This window comes from Alligator mississippiensis, chromosome 4, assembly GCF_030867095.1.
Source record: "Alligator mississippiensis isolate rAllMis1 chromosome 4, rAllMis1, whole genome shotgun sequence".
NCBI lineage: Eukaryota > Metazoa > Chordata > Crocodylia > Alligatoridae > Alligator > Alligator mississippiensis.
Genome location: NC_081827.1, coordinates 40,295,070 through 40,310,115, shown reverse-complemented (window position 1 = coordinate 40,310,115; position 15,046 = coordinate 40,295,070). Strand labels below are relative to the sequence as shown.

Here is a 15,046-nt window from a genome sequence, read left to right as displayed (position 1 = left end):
CATACCTTGAAGTACCAGGCAAGGCTTATGAATGCTGCAATGGTGGAGCAGATGGAGCATCCCACAGGAACACAGGGGTCTCCGCATGATCGTCAGCGGACTCCTCCCTAAGGGCTCCCCCAGCTCAGTGATTGGCTGCACACTCCACAGCGTACCCAGAAGTGGACTGGAAGTGCTTCTGGTCCACTTCCAGGTCCACTGTCAAGTGCACTGGGGACCCCCCCCCCGCTCCCATAGGACACACCATCTACCCCACCGTCTCAGCGTTCACAAGCCATCTGGTACCTTGAAGTATGTAGAAAAAACATATAAAGCTGCGTCTATGTCCAAATTATCAAATTTCTCCAAATCAAATCAGAGGCTTCCGATTCGATTCAGTGAAATTAATGGGTCTCCCGATTCGATTTGGAGATTTGGCCGCTGAATTGGGCCGAATCTCCCCCAGATTGAATCAGCAACCAAAGCTTCCCACAGCCCTAGAAGAAATGTTTCAATTCACATTGATAAAGTTGGCACGGTTTGACTTTTTTTTTCAAGGAATTGAGATTGGAAGCCTGGTAGGATCAGCATTAGAGTACCTGAGGCAGCTAAAAGTTAGGTCCCTGAATTTGCCATAAGCAATTCCTAGTGAAAGGCTCTTTCAGAAATATTAAAATGCTCAAAAGCCTCACGTGTGCCACAACAGAGGGCAAAGCAGTACCAATGAAAATGATTCTTACTGGCAGATGACAGAAAGCCAGACACAACCATTTAGTATTGAGAATCATCATTCTGAAATAATGCACGATGTTTAGCTCTCATAAGTTCCAAGTAGAAAAGGACGTACAAAAAACTAGAACTCTTGGTTCCAAAATAATACCTTTTATTAGACCAACTGGAAAATGGCAAGAAAATTGTTCTTTTCTGCAAGCTTTTGAGATCAAAGTCCGTTTGTCAGGCTCTGGGAAAAGTGTAGATGGTATAAAGTCCCCATAGGTAGGAAATAAACTTCATTTTTGCACAGAGGGAGCTGAAGATGGAAGGCTGTCCCAAGTAGAAAAGGATGCATTCTAAATCAAAGGACACCTTTTTGTAAATTGTATGTTATCCTAGTAATACACCATTATTAGCTGGATAGAACCAACCTGAAGTTTTCAACAAGACCCAGAAGTAGGCAAAGCTGGAGGACAGTCAAGGTGCCGGTATTCTTTCAGGAGCCTATCTGAGCAAAGCAGGCTTTGAGAAAATCATTTCTACAAGAGAAACTTAGGAAAACCCCAGCTTCTAAAGATGAGTTCTCTAATGACTTGGGTTAGAAATAGATTCTGAAGGTCCAGAGCATTAGATATAACCACAGAGAGTGTAACCACAAAGAAACCTTGTTCTAATTAAGATGTGGGCATAGACTTCCATATCCCAGTGGAACAAGCAGTTTTACATACAGAAATAGCCATGCTCAAAGAAAATATTTTCTTTAAAATACCTCATCCTTCTATCAGTTTTCTTATGTATTCACTTATCTCATTTTCCTTATTACTTCAGGCTGTTTACAATCTTGGACTGATGGAGATACTGCTAAAAGGCATTTTTCTATTTACAGAATATATTGTAATGTTGCCCAATTAATTACCTTTTCATTTTCTTCAGCCTCTCCTGTATCTTTTATTCAGCCTATTCTGTACCATCAGTTGTTGAAAATCTAGTGAAAGATTTCTAGTGAAACTAGTGAAAAGAACAGAGAAAATGAATCGTAGTTCACCGATCTAATAATTTGGATCTCAAGATCAATCGGATATTGCAGTTCTTTCTTTCTTTTTTGCCCTGAACAAATAATAAAAACCTTATTGTTGCACCATTCTTCACAAAAGCTACAGCAACTCACTTTCTTTTTTTGTTTTGTTTTTTTTGGTAGATCATGTATTGGTTCCTTTAAACTTAACTTTTGGAGAACATGGGATATTTTTTGCATCGTCTTATTATCCTTTTTATGACTGTGAAAAAGCAGTTAATCTTTCTGAAAATCTGCCGTAAGTATTTTGGTTTCACTTCAGTAGTTTCTTCATATTATATGTGTTAAGTGGCTAATGGTTGGTTTAGTTAATGGTACTGAATTATTTTACGAAAACGTGTATTGTGTTCAGCATTTACCAGTATTCGTATTTTCCTTTTCCATTTTAATGGAACCTAGAACAGTTAAACTACACAGATCATCTTAGTTAAAGAAGAGGCACAATAGGGAATGATTTAGGAGATGCATAAGCCTTCATGAGCAACAGCTCACTTCATCAGGTGCTATAAAAGAGTATGCACAGAGCAGACTCAAATAGAAAGCGATTTGTATTCAAATAGTATATTTTGGATTTATATTCAAATTACTTTCTCTGTTTGATAGCCTCTTCTGTGCATGTTATTTCATAGCATCTGATTAAATTAGCTCTGACTCATGAAAGCTTATGCGTCTCTGATTCATTTAATTGAAGTCAGTGTTCCTGTTTAGACTCGAGGCTAAAAAAGGACACAGTGGCTGGGGCTGTGGGCCTGAGCCGAGCTGGCCTGCATGTGCTGCTGAGGGTGGATGCAGAGGCCGTGGGGGCCAGGTCCTTTCCAGCAACTTGGGCTGGGGCCATGGGGGCTGCGCAGCCAGATTTATTCCCGGCTCCCTGTGCCCAGGCTGGGTGGGGCTGTCATCGCAGTGGCTGAAGCTCTGTGACAGCCCTGCCTGGCAGCACGGGGGTGCTAACTGGGTAGGGCTGCCCAGGTGGGCTTGGAGGTGCCAGAGGGCCCTGAGCCTAGCAGCCACCACCACACACCCTGTCTGCAGCAACTGGTGGCTGCAGCCACATCACAAGCTGCACGCTGGCCAGGTTTGCTATTCTGCCCCCCTCGTCTCAAGCTGCCACAGCCATGCTGCTGATGCCCCTGCTGCACTGCACCATGCTCCTCTGCTCATCATGCTGGGCAGGTAGAAGGCAGCCAGAGCTGGAACCAGAGCTCTGTGCTCTGGGCTGAAGCTGAGGGACTGAAACTCTGCCCGCAAATTAATAGTCATGCCACAAAAAGGTCCAACCACCTATAAAGTTTTTGCTTGAAAATGTGTAATAACTTTATAGCTGGTTGCTATCCAGCTTTAATTTTCATGTGCAGCAGGATTGTCCCTGCATCTGGGAGCCCTGTCATCTGACCAGGCTCACAGCCACAGGGATGCACCATGTGTAACTGGGACTAGGAGTCCCACAGCTGAATGGACTCTGAGCCACAGAAATGCTGGTCAGCTGTGGACTTTGGATCCCAGCAGCCACAGGATGCACCTGTGATCTCCCAGCCCCCAGGGGTGTATAGCTGTGGGGGTGCACGGTGCACCCCTTAGGGCTGTGATTCTGGCAGTCAGGGGGCATAGCTGCATTTTCCCAGCCCTAGAGGTGTGTAGGGAGCCACCTTCTTGCCAGTGCAGAGCAAGCACAATCCGAGAGTCCCCTTGCACTAGCAGTAAGGTGCAGCAGGATCTAACGTGTGATCCCACAATAATGCCTCCTGGCTTGCATGTGGCATGACAAGAGGCACAGTTGTGTAGATCACATATTAGATCCCATCATGCTTTTACCTGTACATGTAGAGGGACCTTCACTCTCATGTAGACACTGTAAAATTAATGTGGTAAAGACTTTATAGGAAATCAGTCCACTCTCTGTGACTACAGTTGGACTTTTTCAGTTGTTTTGCTAATGAAAACTAAGTCACTCGGGACAAAAAAAATACAGTTTTGTCAGGACTGATCATACTATACTTGCAGATGCTATTCCTGTGCAAGCAATAGATGGAATTGCCAGTGGGATTGGAAGAAACATGTCTGTGAAGAGTCTTCTTCAGAACAAGAAGTGATCAAACAAAATATGGTAAGTTTAAAATAAACAAACTTTATTTCAACACTTCCATATTTTCTTTGGTTTTGCTACAAGATGAGTTGGTTTAATTTGCATTTTAAAATCTAAAAAAAAAAAAGCTAAAGTTAACTTCAGAAATTATTTCTTTTGGTGACTCAGTAGGGGTGGAATGTAGAGGTGCGATAGGGAGGGGAAGCGCGATTGAATAATTTCTGAAAGGATATTTTTGTTCATTTTCCTGTTTTGCTTCAATGGAAGAAACAAGATTTGAAGGCTGGGAAGATAATCATCCACTGCTTTGACATATACTTTAGTCATTTTTAGTGTGTCTAATTTGAAAGGGTGTAATCAAATCTGTCACTGTATCTTAAGCATCAAGTTCTTCAGAGTAAGAACTCCATTGTCCAAAGGCTGTTGAGGTCTGTTGTGATAAAAAAAAATATTTAAAATTATGTATAAAATGTTTAATTCCCCAGGAAGAAGAATGTCCACAGTTTCTAAATCCCATACCTTCAATAATACCAATGGACTATCCAACAACAGTGCACTTTATGGGAAAGAATCTAGACTATTATCAGGTAAATGAATTGCTTCCAAGCAGTCATTTGAATTGTAGTTTTGTTCATGGTACATTAATTTCTAAAGCATTAATATGTTCTTCTGGATGATACCACATCTTATTTACAAACACCTCCATTTTTTAAATGTGTGTTCAATTATTACTTATCAGCTGCCCAAAAATGAGTAACCACAAAAATGCAAGGACTGGAGCTGGACAAATTATTTTGGACAAATAATTTATTTATTGAAAACTAGGGTTTCTTCTTGACCAAAATACAGTTTATGAATTCATGCCGAATTTGGCAGAAAGGTGGGGAGGGAGAGTAATTGTGAAAGTATAACTTTTATTTTGACACTTCCCAAATGGTATATTTCACCTATTTGTTTCAAAATAAAATTTGGAGAATTTAACTAAATCTGATTTTAAGAAGAGTAAATACACACCCAGAACCTAAACATTTAGTTTTGGGCCAAATGAGAAAGGCCAGTTATTTGCACAGTTCTGGCTTATGTTGCCTTTTTTTTTCTCTGTACCTGTTTTTAGAAAAGCAATCTCAAAGTTTAGGCTTACTTCTCTGAAGTTAGAATTGTACCCCAAGCAATTTAAATCATTGTATTAAAATGAGAAAAGCTAAGCACTTTTCTTTTGCCTCTAGTATATGTTTATATTAGGTTACTGATGATCATTCCAAATAATTCTCAGGTAATCTCAATAGATGTTTTTGAATTGGCATCTATAACTATTTTAATGACCTAGAAGATGGACAAGCAAGAGCAATTGTTGACTTAATAAAAATAGCAATAATCTTATTAGTCCTTCCCCTGAAATGCATGATATCTTGACTATAGTTAGTGTTTTTTTGCTGGTTTCTCTTAGTATTTTAGATGAATATGACATGGACATCATGAATAGAGGTGTGCATGTGTTTTTGTGACTGTATCCACTTCTTAGCTATCTGGTAAACTTGCAGAAGTCAGGACTTGGTACTAGGGCTGTGTGAAGCTTCAGTAGCCGATTCGATTTGCAAGAGATTTGTCCCAATTCAGCGGCCGAATCTCTGAATCAAATCCAAAGATGCATTAAAAGGTCCAAATCGATTCAGAAGCCTCTCAATCCATTTGGAGAGATTCAACACTGATTTGGAAATTCAGCCAGAGACTAAACAGGCAGCAGTCCTTGACAACGCTGGACACAGCTGCCTCCACCTAGTAAGCCTGTTGTAGTGGATAGAGGCAGGAGGGAAGGAGTGTGAAGGGGAGGCAGATCAACACCCCCACAGCAAGGGAGGGATTTGGGCTTGGGCTGGGACAAGTTGCCCAGCCAGGGTGCAGGACTTGGGGAGGGGAAATCCTGCCACTGCATGCTGCCACATGCCACCGGTCTGGGAGGGCATGAGAGTGGGCATGTGCCCCTGGATCTGCTCAGGGCGAGCTGGGCTGGGCTGTGCTCTGAGGAGTGGGGGGAGCCAGGGCTACGCTCCATGTGGCTAGCCCCAGCCACAGTCCAGAGTGCTGCCCTGGCTCTGCCCGTCCTGCAGAGCACAGTGGAACAGGGGCTATGGGGGGACTGCAGCCACCCTAAAATTCCCCATAGCCCTGCCTTTGTCCCCCTCCCCAATCCAGGTGCACATGCCCACCCCCAAGCCCTGCCATTGCTTGCTCAGCCGGGGCACAGCGGGGTGAAGCTGCGGCTTGTCTGGGAGGCTCAGGGAGGCTGGAGCGGCTTCCGCTGCTGCACTCCTCTTGGCCAAGGCAGCACAGTGGCACTGTCCTGTTTCTCCCCACCCCAGCTGGGCAAGCAATGGGAGGACATCACCCCCGCTCCCAACACCTTCCACCACCCATTTGGAGTGCAGCCCAGCCCAGCTTGCCCCACACAGATCCGGTGGCACATGCCTGCTCCCAAGTGCTCCCGGCCCAGCAGCGAGAGTTGCCAGAGGAGCCACCGAAGAGCAGCTCCCGGACCAACAGCATGCAGTGGCAGGAGCCATCCACCCTGAGTCCCACGCCCCCCCCCCCACCACCACCACCACCCTGGCTTGTTCCAGCCCCAATCCCTCCCTCACTGTGGAGGTGTTGATTGCCTCCTTCCCTCCCCCATCCACCCACCACAACAGACTTACCAGCTGGAAGAAGCTGTATCCAGCATGATTGAGGACTACTGCCAGTTGAGTCTCTGGCCAAATCTCCAGATCCGAATCGGCTGAATCAAATTGAGACAGTGATTCAAATCACAGAATCAAATCACTGTCCCTCTGAATTGGCCAAATCTGAAGCAAATGCTTGCTGTTGCGTACAGACCTACTTGTTACTGTCCCCAGAATTATCCACTTTTCAAATAGGGAAAAATTATTGATTTACTTTCCTTTAGCAAATGACAATATTGCCCGAATTTTCTTTTTCTCTGGTGTATATGATGAGGATGGAAATTGGTAAATAAGCCTTAAATGTAACAACTCACTTGTTTTGGGTATACTAACCATCACAAATGAGGAAGAAACTTCATGCTAGTGACAGGTTATTGAGTAATTATTGGGACTCCAGTAGATCACAGAAGCTCCAACTATGGGCCAGGGTCCTACTGTTAGGTATTATATAAGCATATAATAAATAAGAGTTTAAAATCTATGTATCACCGTATGATCGATTTGGCAGGTTTTACAATTCTTCTGAAATGCCTGGGATTTGTCACTGTCATGCATATGACATCTGGTAGGGTGGACAATTGGTCTCAGTTAACATTGATTTTCTATGCAACAAGATGAGATGTAACACATAACATTTACAGAATGGAATAGGGGTAAGAGTACATATGTAAGGGCTAATGAAAAGTCTTTTTCGTCAGGTGAACATTTAGTATAAGGAAATATACAAAAGGAACAAAAGGCAAAGGCAATTCCTTTTATGTTGGCTGCAAATTACATTTGATAAAGCCATATCAGTACTACACATTAGAACAACTTTAGCCTAGGGAAGTGGTATTGCATCTCACCTATTCTACATAGTTAGCTGATCCCCATGAAGAAGTCTGTGGAATGCAAGCTTTATTGGAGGGTAGAATAGATGTACAGCCCTTGTGATTTGAAAGATGTCTTTAACATAGTAAGTGTAAGCTAGCATCAGAAACATTTTCCTGATATAGCAACCAAACAAAAACAGCAGCTCTGAGAGGTGTGAACTAACCCATTTATTCCAAAGGTATATTCACTGTTAAAAAACAAATAAAGGTACTTTAGGAGACACATTTAGAAACAAATTATGCAACACCTGTAGTTACTCAAGCTGATAGATGCAAATGTAAGTGGCTAAATAGGCAAGATACAAAAATCAGCAGTGGTTATAAAGATAGCTGGTATTATTTACCTTGTTTGAGTGGTGCTGGCTGAAGCAGCAACTTTAATAACTAAAAGTTCATGTACTAAATATGGACTAGGTTCCATCTTCTATGTCTAGACAAACCTCAGTCTGGATCAAGAGAAGCATATAGTCCTAGTTTTGTAGACCTGGACCACAGACCACAATTATAAAAGGAATTTGGCCTACTGAACATAGTGAATATCTTTTAGGGTTTGAGATTGTTGGGATTTTTGTAAGCCCTTTGTTTTTCCTGCTGTCTTGCTGAAGTCTTACAATAGCAACAGGTGACAGGTCCACAAAGACAAAAAGAAACTTCTACTTAAGAGATACACTTGGAGTGCCAGAAGTAGTATTGTGGTTTCTTTTGCACCTCTCTGAAAATAACAGTGCATTACCTAACTGAATAAATGTAGTGGCTTAGCTATCAAAATGGGTCTTCCGAAAATTATAATAAGTGAAATGCATTCAGAAGGCAGATGAAGAGTTGGGGTCAGTTTTGTTCCTACAGCTGATACCTATTTGTCTCATAGGTAGAGAGAAGTGGAGAGTTTCTTAAAATGCTGAAGGAGATGGATGAATCATTTCACAAAAGTGGGTTTTTTAATGCTCTGAACCAAACACTAATATCTTCTGGACTTTTGCTCCATTCTAAATGGAGCCCTGAGAGAAAGCTTTTGTTGAAGAGGAAATAGTTCGTCTGTAGGCTGCCTAAAAGAAAAGAAACTATTCAGTATTTTCTGTCCTTTCTTTCTTTGAAAAAATTCAGTAGGAGTTAAAGTAAATCCAAGCTATTATAGTGCTTTGTGGAAAAGCTGCTACTGGAATAAGCAACCAAGAGAGATAGTGAAGAGAGGTTGAAGCCTGATCAGATTTCTTACTTTTGATTTCCAAGAGAAATCTGTCAGGCTTTCACCATTATTTCAGTGTAATTTCCGCCACTCTGAATCTTCCATCTGGATGTGTCTTCCTTTTCTTTTTAGATATGCAAACATAAACTGAAGCTCTGATTGTATAACTTATTTCCTTATGTGCCCAGTCTACAGATGGTTATGAGTTTTATAGCTCTGAGCTAATCGATATGAATATTTAGGGACTCAGGTTTTTAATTCCAGAGATCTCTAAGTTGGTACCTTAAGTCAAGCAGAATAGTGACTGGCATGTATGTGCATTTTTCTAGTTTGTCCCATTAGGCATATGAGAAGGTGTGATACAGCTTCAGCAGCATAATTTAAAAGTTTTGAAGAATGCATTGTATGTTATAAAATAAAATAAAGACAAATAAGTAAGAGACAATGTTCCTTAGAAAAGACAATTTCCAGGGAATTTTAAAAGATGGAGGATTATGTGTATGTAGCAGCAAAATGGAATTGAACGACAATTGTGTCCCCCATAACTTGGAAGAGGAATGGATTAGTTCAGGGGTAGGCACCCCCAGAAGGGGTGCCAGCATGTGTGCCTTGGGGCAGATGGTGGGGTAGAGGTCAGGGCTGCACTGCCACAACAAGGATTGGGCCCCTTGCGGTTCCTGCACTGTCTGCCCCGGCACACCAACGTCTTACAGGTTGAGGTTGCAGGTAGGTGTTTTTGGCACTTTGCCCAAAAATGTTGACGACCCCTGGATTAGCTGTTGAACATTGTCTGAAATACAGGGCTAATGTTTTAACTTTATCAGAACATGTTTTAACAATGCAGAACATTTTTAATTAATTCAAAATAATGGTTTAAACTTGCTTGTCAAAAAATGGTGGTAGGCAAGTAAAATCATTTTGTCGATCCAATTTTCCAGGAAAAAAATGGTTTTGACAGTAGATTTTAGACCAGTCTTGATGCTTTGTCTTGCCAGTTTTGAATATTTACATCTGTTGGCTTGTTTGCCTTGATCTCGGTTACAGTAAATAAATCTTGTTATCAGCACTGAAGATATTTTGGTCTGTGTTGCAGTCAGGCATCATGACAATTCTCCTTGTCCCCTGCCTCATTTTACTTTTAAAGCCTCAGGAGAAGGATGTCTGGAGCTAAGGAATCTGTCTTCCTCTTCTTTCAAGATCTTATATCGACAAAAGAAGTCATTTCCATTCCACAGTATAACAACCCTCTTGGCATATTTGAGTCAGTATTTCTCCTTGATCCTAGTCCTTTTGTGCATCTTCTGGTGGATGAAGACTGTCCTCTACTTATTTTGTCATGTGAAGGGAAAATCATTGCTACTTTTTTCTACTTCTGTTAATTTAATTAAATCATGACTTTTAGATTAGTTGTAACCCCAGCACCTGAGGCAGCAGCTACAAGTAAAAGAGATGTGAGGCATCTCTCAGTCTTCAGACTATCCAAAAAACAGCACCAAAAGCAAAAGAATTTGCAGCAGGACTAAGGAGCTGAGAAACCAAGGTCTGCTATAACCACAAGATGCAGGGCTATCTCCTACTTATATGTGAGGATCCTGATTGAAAGGGGGAGCAAGTCATTACTCAGGCCCTCTTAGTTCTAGAAAGGCAACTTCAAAGTGAGAAAAGGGCTGGTTCTTTGGTCTTGTGACAGGGTGTTTAAGTGACATTGGCTAGTTTTTAAACAAGAAAAGTTTGACCGAACATGGCTAAAACTTCACTTGGAATTCACAAGTTCAAGTTGTCTCCTGAGATCTCTGCAGACAAAATCCTCCCATGAAGGTGGAATTCCCACTCATAACACATTCAATGTGTGAAGTTATCCAGTGCATCTGCACTTCTTGTTTTTTGTTATTGTTGAAAGTAAGTGTTAGATGCACTTTTACTTTATTTATCTGATGCTTGTGCCCTTGAATAGATGTTAGAAAGGCAATGTCAGAGTGAAAAAATGATTGTGCTGTTGCTATATTTCTTTTGGCGTTTGTTTGGAAAGACCAATTTTAGTACTTACCTTTCTCCACTGGATTGTCTTCTACTGTTTAACACTAGGATGTTTATTGGCATTTCATTAATCTTGCTTATAATGTAAAAATTCTAAGACATCAATTCAGAATTCTTTCTCTTAAAAAGGGCAAATCCTTTGTGATTGGAAATGACCGATTTGAATTTGAAGCTTCTGTTAACAAATTAGCTGATGGAACATTCTCATTTGAGAGTCAAAAGGTCAGTGTGTTAAAATTATCTTCAGTTCATTTTGTCCAATTACAACACTGCCAGTTACACACAGTGTGAATACATGTGCAGATGTCATATCAGCTGCTCCATGTGGGAGATTAAACCATAATGGCAACATCTCATAGAGTCTCCATTGGCTAAAGTGCAAAAGACTATGATTTTTAACCACAGTTTCTGTTCCTAAAATCATATGTTGCTGTTGTTTTTCCCATTATTTCTCTGTGGGTTCAGCTCATTAAGTAATTTAATTGTTCCCTATAGGCATTACCTATAGGAACTCTGGACCATTTTATGTAGGGATTGAGGAAAGAAGAGGTGTTATGTAGCCTGGTTAAGATGACTGAATAGGGAGCTAAGGAAAGTGACCTCTGAGTTCTCCCCTACCTGCAACCTTCCTTTGATTCAGTTTGTCCGTCTCTAAGAATGGGAAAAATGGAGATATTTAATATTTTACTATTGTACCCTAGCTTCTGTTAAAAAAAAAAAAAAAAAAAAAAGCAGGCTTTAGTCCATATACTATATTGTAATATATTGTAATTTAAGCTCATAGACACTGCTGAAACAAAGCCTGAGTAAATAAGCTTTTCTAACCTTACTGGCTAAGTTTTGAAGAAAGATGTCTATGCAGCATTTTGATGAATAATGTCCAGATGCTTGGAACATGACATTTACATTAATGTATGTGTATTGTATGTTTTCTGTTTTTCACTGCTTGGGGCCTCTTGTTATGGCCACCATCTTCCAATGTAAGTAGCATTGTATGGGTCAAAGCTCTTTGTTTTGTCAGAGGGAGCAAGCTGCACTACTGAATACATGAGGCCCCCATTGTCTGGCAAGAGTGTACTGTGTCCGTAATAATGATGGGCCTCCTGGTGTGGGAAAGAACTCATCAGGTCTAGAGCTGCTGAAAGTCTCTACATACAGTATTATAGCTCCTTGAATATCTATTGCTGAATATATTTCACATCAGTGAAAATTAATGATCCCTTGACAATTTGGGTATTTTTCTTCCTTGACCCTTACCAGATTCTGATTCCTGTAGATTAGATTTATTACCAAAATTTTCCCTGAGTATACTTGGACAAGAATACACAAATAGAGCATAAATTTGGAATTTTTGGGGTAGTCTTTCTTTCTTCATTGTTTGCACTAAGAATTATAGGACAAGAAAATTATCCATGCTGATACAGATATATTATCATATTTTTCTAGTTTTCCTACAGTGCAAATGAAACTCTACCACTTGATTTATCCATTAAAACAGATGGGGTCAAGATTGACAGCAACCTGACAGGTAAGTATGAAATATTGGATTACCAATGGGGAAACTACAATATGTTGAGATTTATTACTATAATACATTTTGTAGTTTTGAAGATAATATTACCATTTCATGTTTTACAGTTTGGGATGAAACATTTAGTTATATATGACTTTAAAAGCTCCTGAATTAACTGTCAATGTTAGCATCTTTAAAAATGCCTTTAACATATAAAATATTTTCAACTTTTGGTTCTGCTTTGAAAAATAATTCTTTAAAAGTATTACTGTGAGCCTTATTGTTATTATGTAAAATTGTAATTTGTTAAAATTTGTAAAATTCTGTAAGTTAAAAAAAGTTGAATTTAGTGCCATCTCTACAGACTGGGATTTGGTCTCGAAACTACCCCAAATCATCACTAATACAGTCTACAGTCTTCCTTTGTCTTGGCAATGAACAACCAAAGTCATATTCAGTGTGTTTTCATCTCATTTTATTCATTTATTTCTATGGCAACAAAAACTATGTTAAGTAGTTTACAGAAAAAAGATTGGTCCCTGCCATAAATTGCTTGTTTGTTTATTTTTGCAGCTTTTAGTTCATAATGAAGCAAGTGTCAATAAAATCTTTGGCCCTAGTTATGCCCTGTCCTGGCAACTCCAGTGAAATCATTGGGAGCTGGGTATAGTTGCTTGTTTCGCTCACGTAAAACAGTTTTAGGTTTAGGACATAATGCATATCACCTTGCATCCTCAGGCAGAGGATTTTTAGAGTCCTTTCAAGCGTTTATATAGGCAAAAATGTCCCTCTTGGGAGGTTAGTGTGTGTGTTACTGTAAGTCAACATCAGAGACTGATATGAGTTATATGGCCATGGAAAAAAACACATTATTTTTGTATGCATAATAATAGTTAAACTGATCCTTTATAGGCAACAGAGAGGCATGGGTTTTAAAATCAATTTTCCTTTGTTGGCCTTGTAGTACTGAGAACACTTGATGCTTCATGCCAGATTTCTCTAATGGCAAGATCATGTTATAATGATACAGCATCATAATCTCCATTCCAAAAAGCTGTGATGTTAAAAATATAGAATTTTAGTAGGAACTTGCACAGAAAAGCTAAGCTATTATTCAAATACAGATTTACAACACCGCAAAAGAGAGACTGAAAAGTACAAGCAAATAGCTTTTCTCTCTCCTCTACAAAATGTTTTTATCCAAATTCTCCCTTGCTTTAAAATTTCTTTGCCATCTGAAATTCACAGTATAATGGTCTTTATGCACCTTAAAATGAATTGACTTTAGATATTTGGGAGCTGCTGAGAAGCTACTCAATTATTTCAATTCTGGCACTTTTGAACTCACCAGTAAAAGAATCCCTTCATTGTATAAAACACTTAGTGAATACTAAGTTAAGAGAGCATTTTACATCTCAAACCTCTGGGGTTTCTGAACAGTATGGAATCCAATATATCCCTTTTATCCTTTGTCCTTTTTATCAATGATTCCACAGCTGGTATCTAAGGGTGATGGATAAGAGTCTAAACCTAATGTGACTGGCTTGCTGCCGGTACATTTAATGAGTTGATCAGTGAATGAAGAAGACTGCTTAACACTTTAAAGCTCTAGCTCTGTGTTGCTTTTGTGCATCTGGATGCGAGAGGGCCAGCAAGGTATTGCAATAGTAACTTTGTTTCCAGGAGAGGGAAAGAATATGGAGGCTAACAGAGTAATTCAGTAAATATGTTCCCTCATTTTGCCAGATTGCCATGTGGTAGCGTGGGTGGGTATTTCAGGGTATGGGTACAAAAAGGGAAGATTTGTTTTAAAACACTGCTTGTTAAAGTTCCTCTGCAATCGCAATCTATTACCAATTTGAGTGCTGGATTAGGAAAGCAATCTGTTCCATATTGCAAATTGCTTTCACATAGAAGTGGGAAAAGCTTTCCCTGCTGCTCCTTGTGCAGTCTGTTCCAAGGATAAAGGAAAATGTTAACTCTCTGGGGTGATCAGTCTAGCTCCTTCCTTAACACTAAATCATTGTGTAAAAATCATGTAATGGTGGGATCAATAAATAAAAATCCTCTAAGTCACTTGCCTGCATCTTTATGATGTCTGTGCCACATGTGGTCAGTCCTACACTCCTGCTATCACAGGATGGCTCAGTGCTCCTAAAAAGCAATTAATCTATCCAAGCTAGATAGAAAGAGCACTCCCCAACCAAGAGTTGGCTGTGACTGATACCAGCATCAAGTCCATCCCCCAACACCCTGAAAAGAGATCTCTTGCCAACACTCCTATCCTAGAAAAAGTCTGGTATGCCATCAAGGAAACAAAGAACTATAAGGCAACTGGACTGGATGGCATTACCTGGTGAAATCTACATATGAGTGGCAAAGAGGCTGGTACTGAGACTTCACACATGTATTTTTTCAGTTACTCAAAGCAACCATCCTTGCCTTTCAATATGCCAATGACCATGCCATCCTTATGCACACTGAGGAAAACCTCCAGACTCTGCTGGATCTTTTCAGAGAAGCCTACCAAACTTTGTGCCTCTCTCTCAACATAAAGAAGACTGAACTGCTGTATCAACCTGCCCTGGGCCATGAATGTGACTTCCCCTCCCCCCCCCCCACTTCCGCAAATTACCATCAAGGCCAAGACCTGGGAGGTAATCAAGCACTTCCCTTACCTTGGTAGCCACCTCTCTTAGAGAGTGAAGATTGATGAGAAGATTTAGCATAGTTTCCCTTCTTTGGGAAAGTGCTTTGGCATGTCTTTCTTCACTGTGATCTCTGGAAAAACACCAAAATCTAGGTCTACAATGCAGCGATCATGCCTACTCTCCTCTACAAATGTGAAACATGGGTGACCTATCGTCATC

General features: G+C 40.4%; 1 protein-coding gene across 7 annotated transcripts in view; it reads left to right on the top strand.

The window, feature by feature from the left end:
* The window catches only part of PLXNB2 (plexin B2), a 345,929-nt gene that overhangs the window by 263,296 nt on the left and 67,587 nt on the right, over positions 1-15,046 (top strand). For all 7 annotated transcript variants that reach the window (XM_014601042.3, XM_059725915.1, XM_019491747.2 and 4 more), the window contains 5 exons: positions 1,892-2,006; positions 3,770-3,872; positions 4,337-4,438; positions 10,793-10,885; positions 12,110-12,191. In XM_014601042.3, the coding sequence (XP_014456528.1) occupies positions 1,892-2,006; positions 3,770-3,872; positions 4,337-4,438; positions 10,793-10,885; positions 12,110-12,191 (495 nt within the window). The remainder of the gene's footprint in view (positions 1-1,891; positions 2,007-3,769; positions 3,873-4,336; positions 4,439-10,792; positions 10,886-12,109; positions 12,192-15,046) is intronic.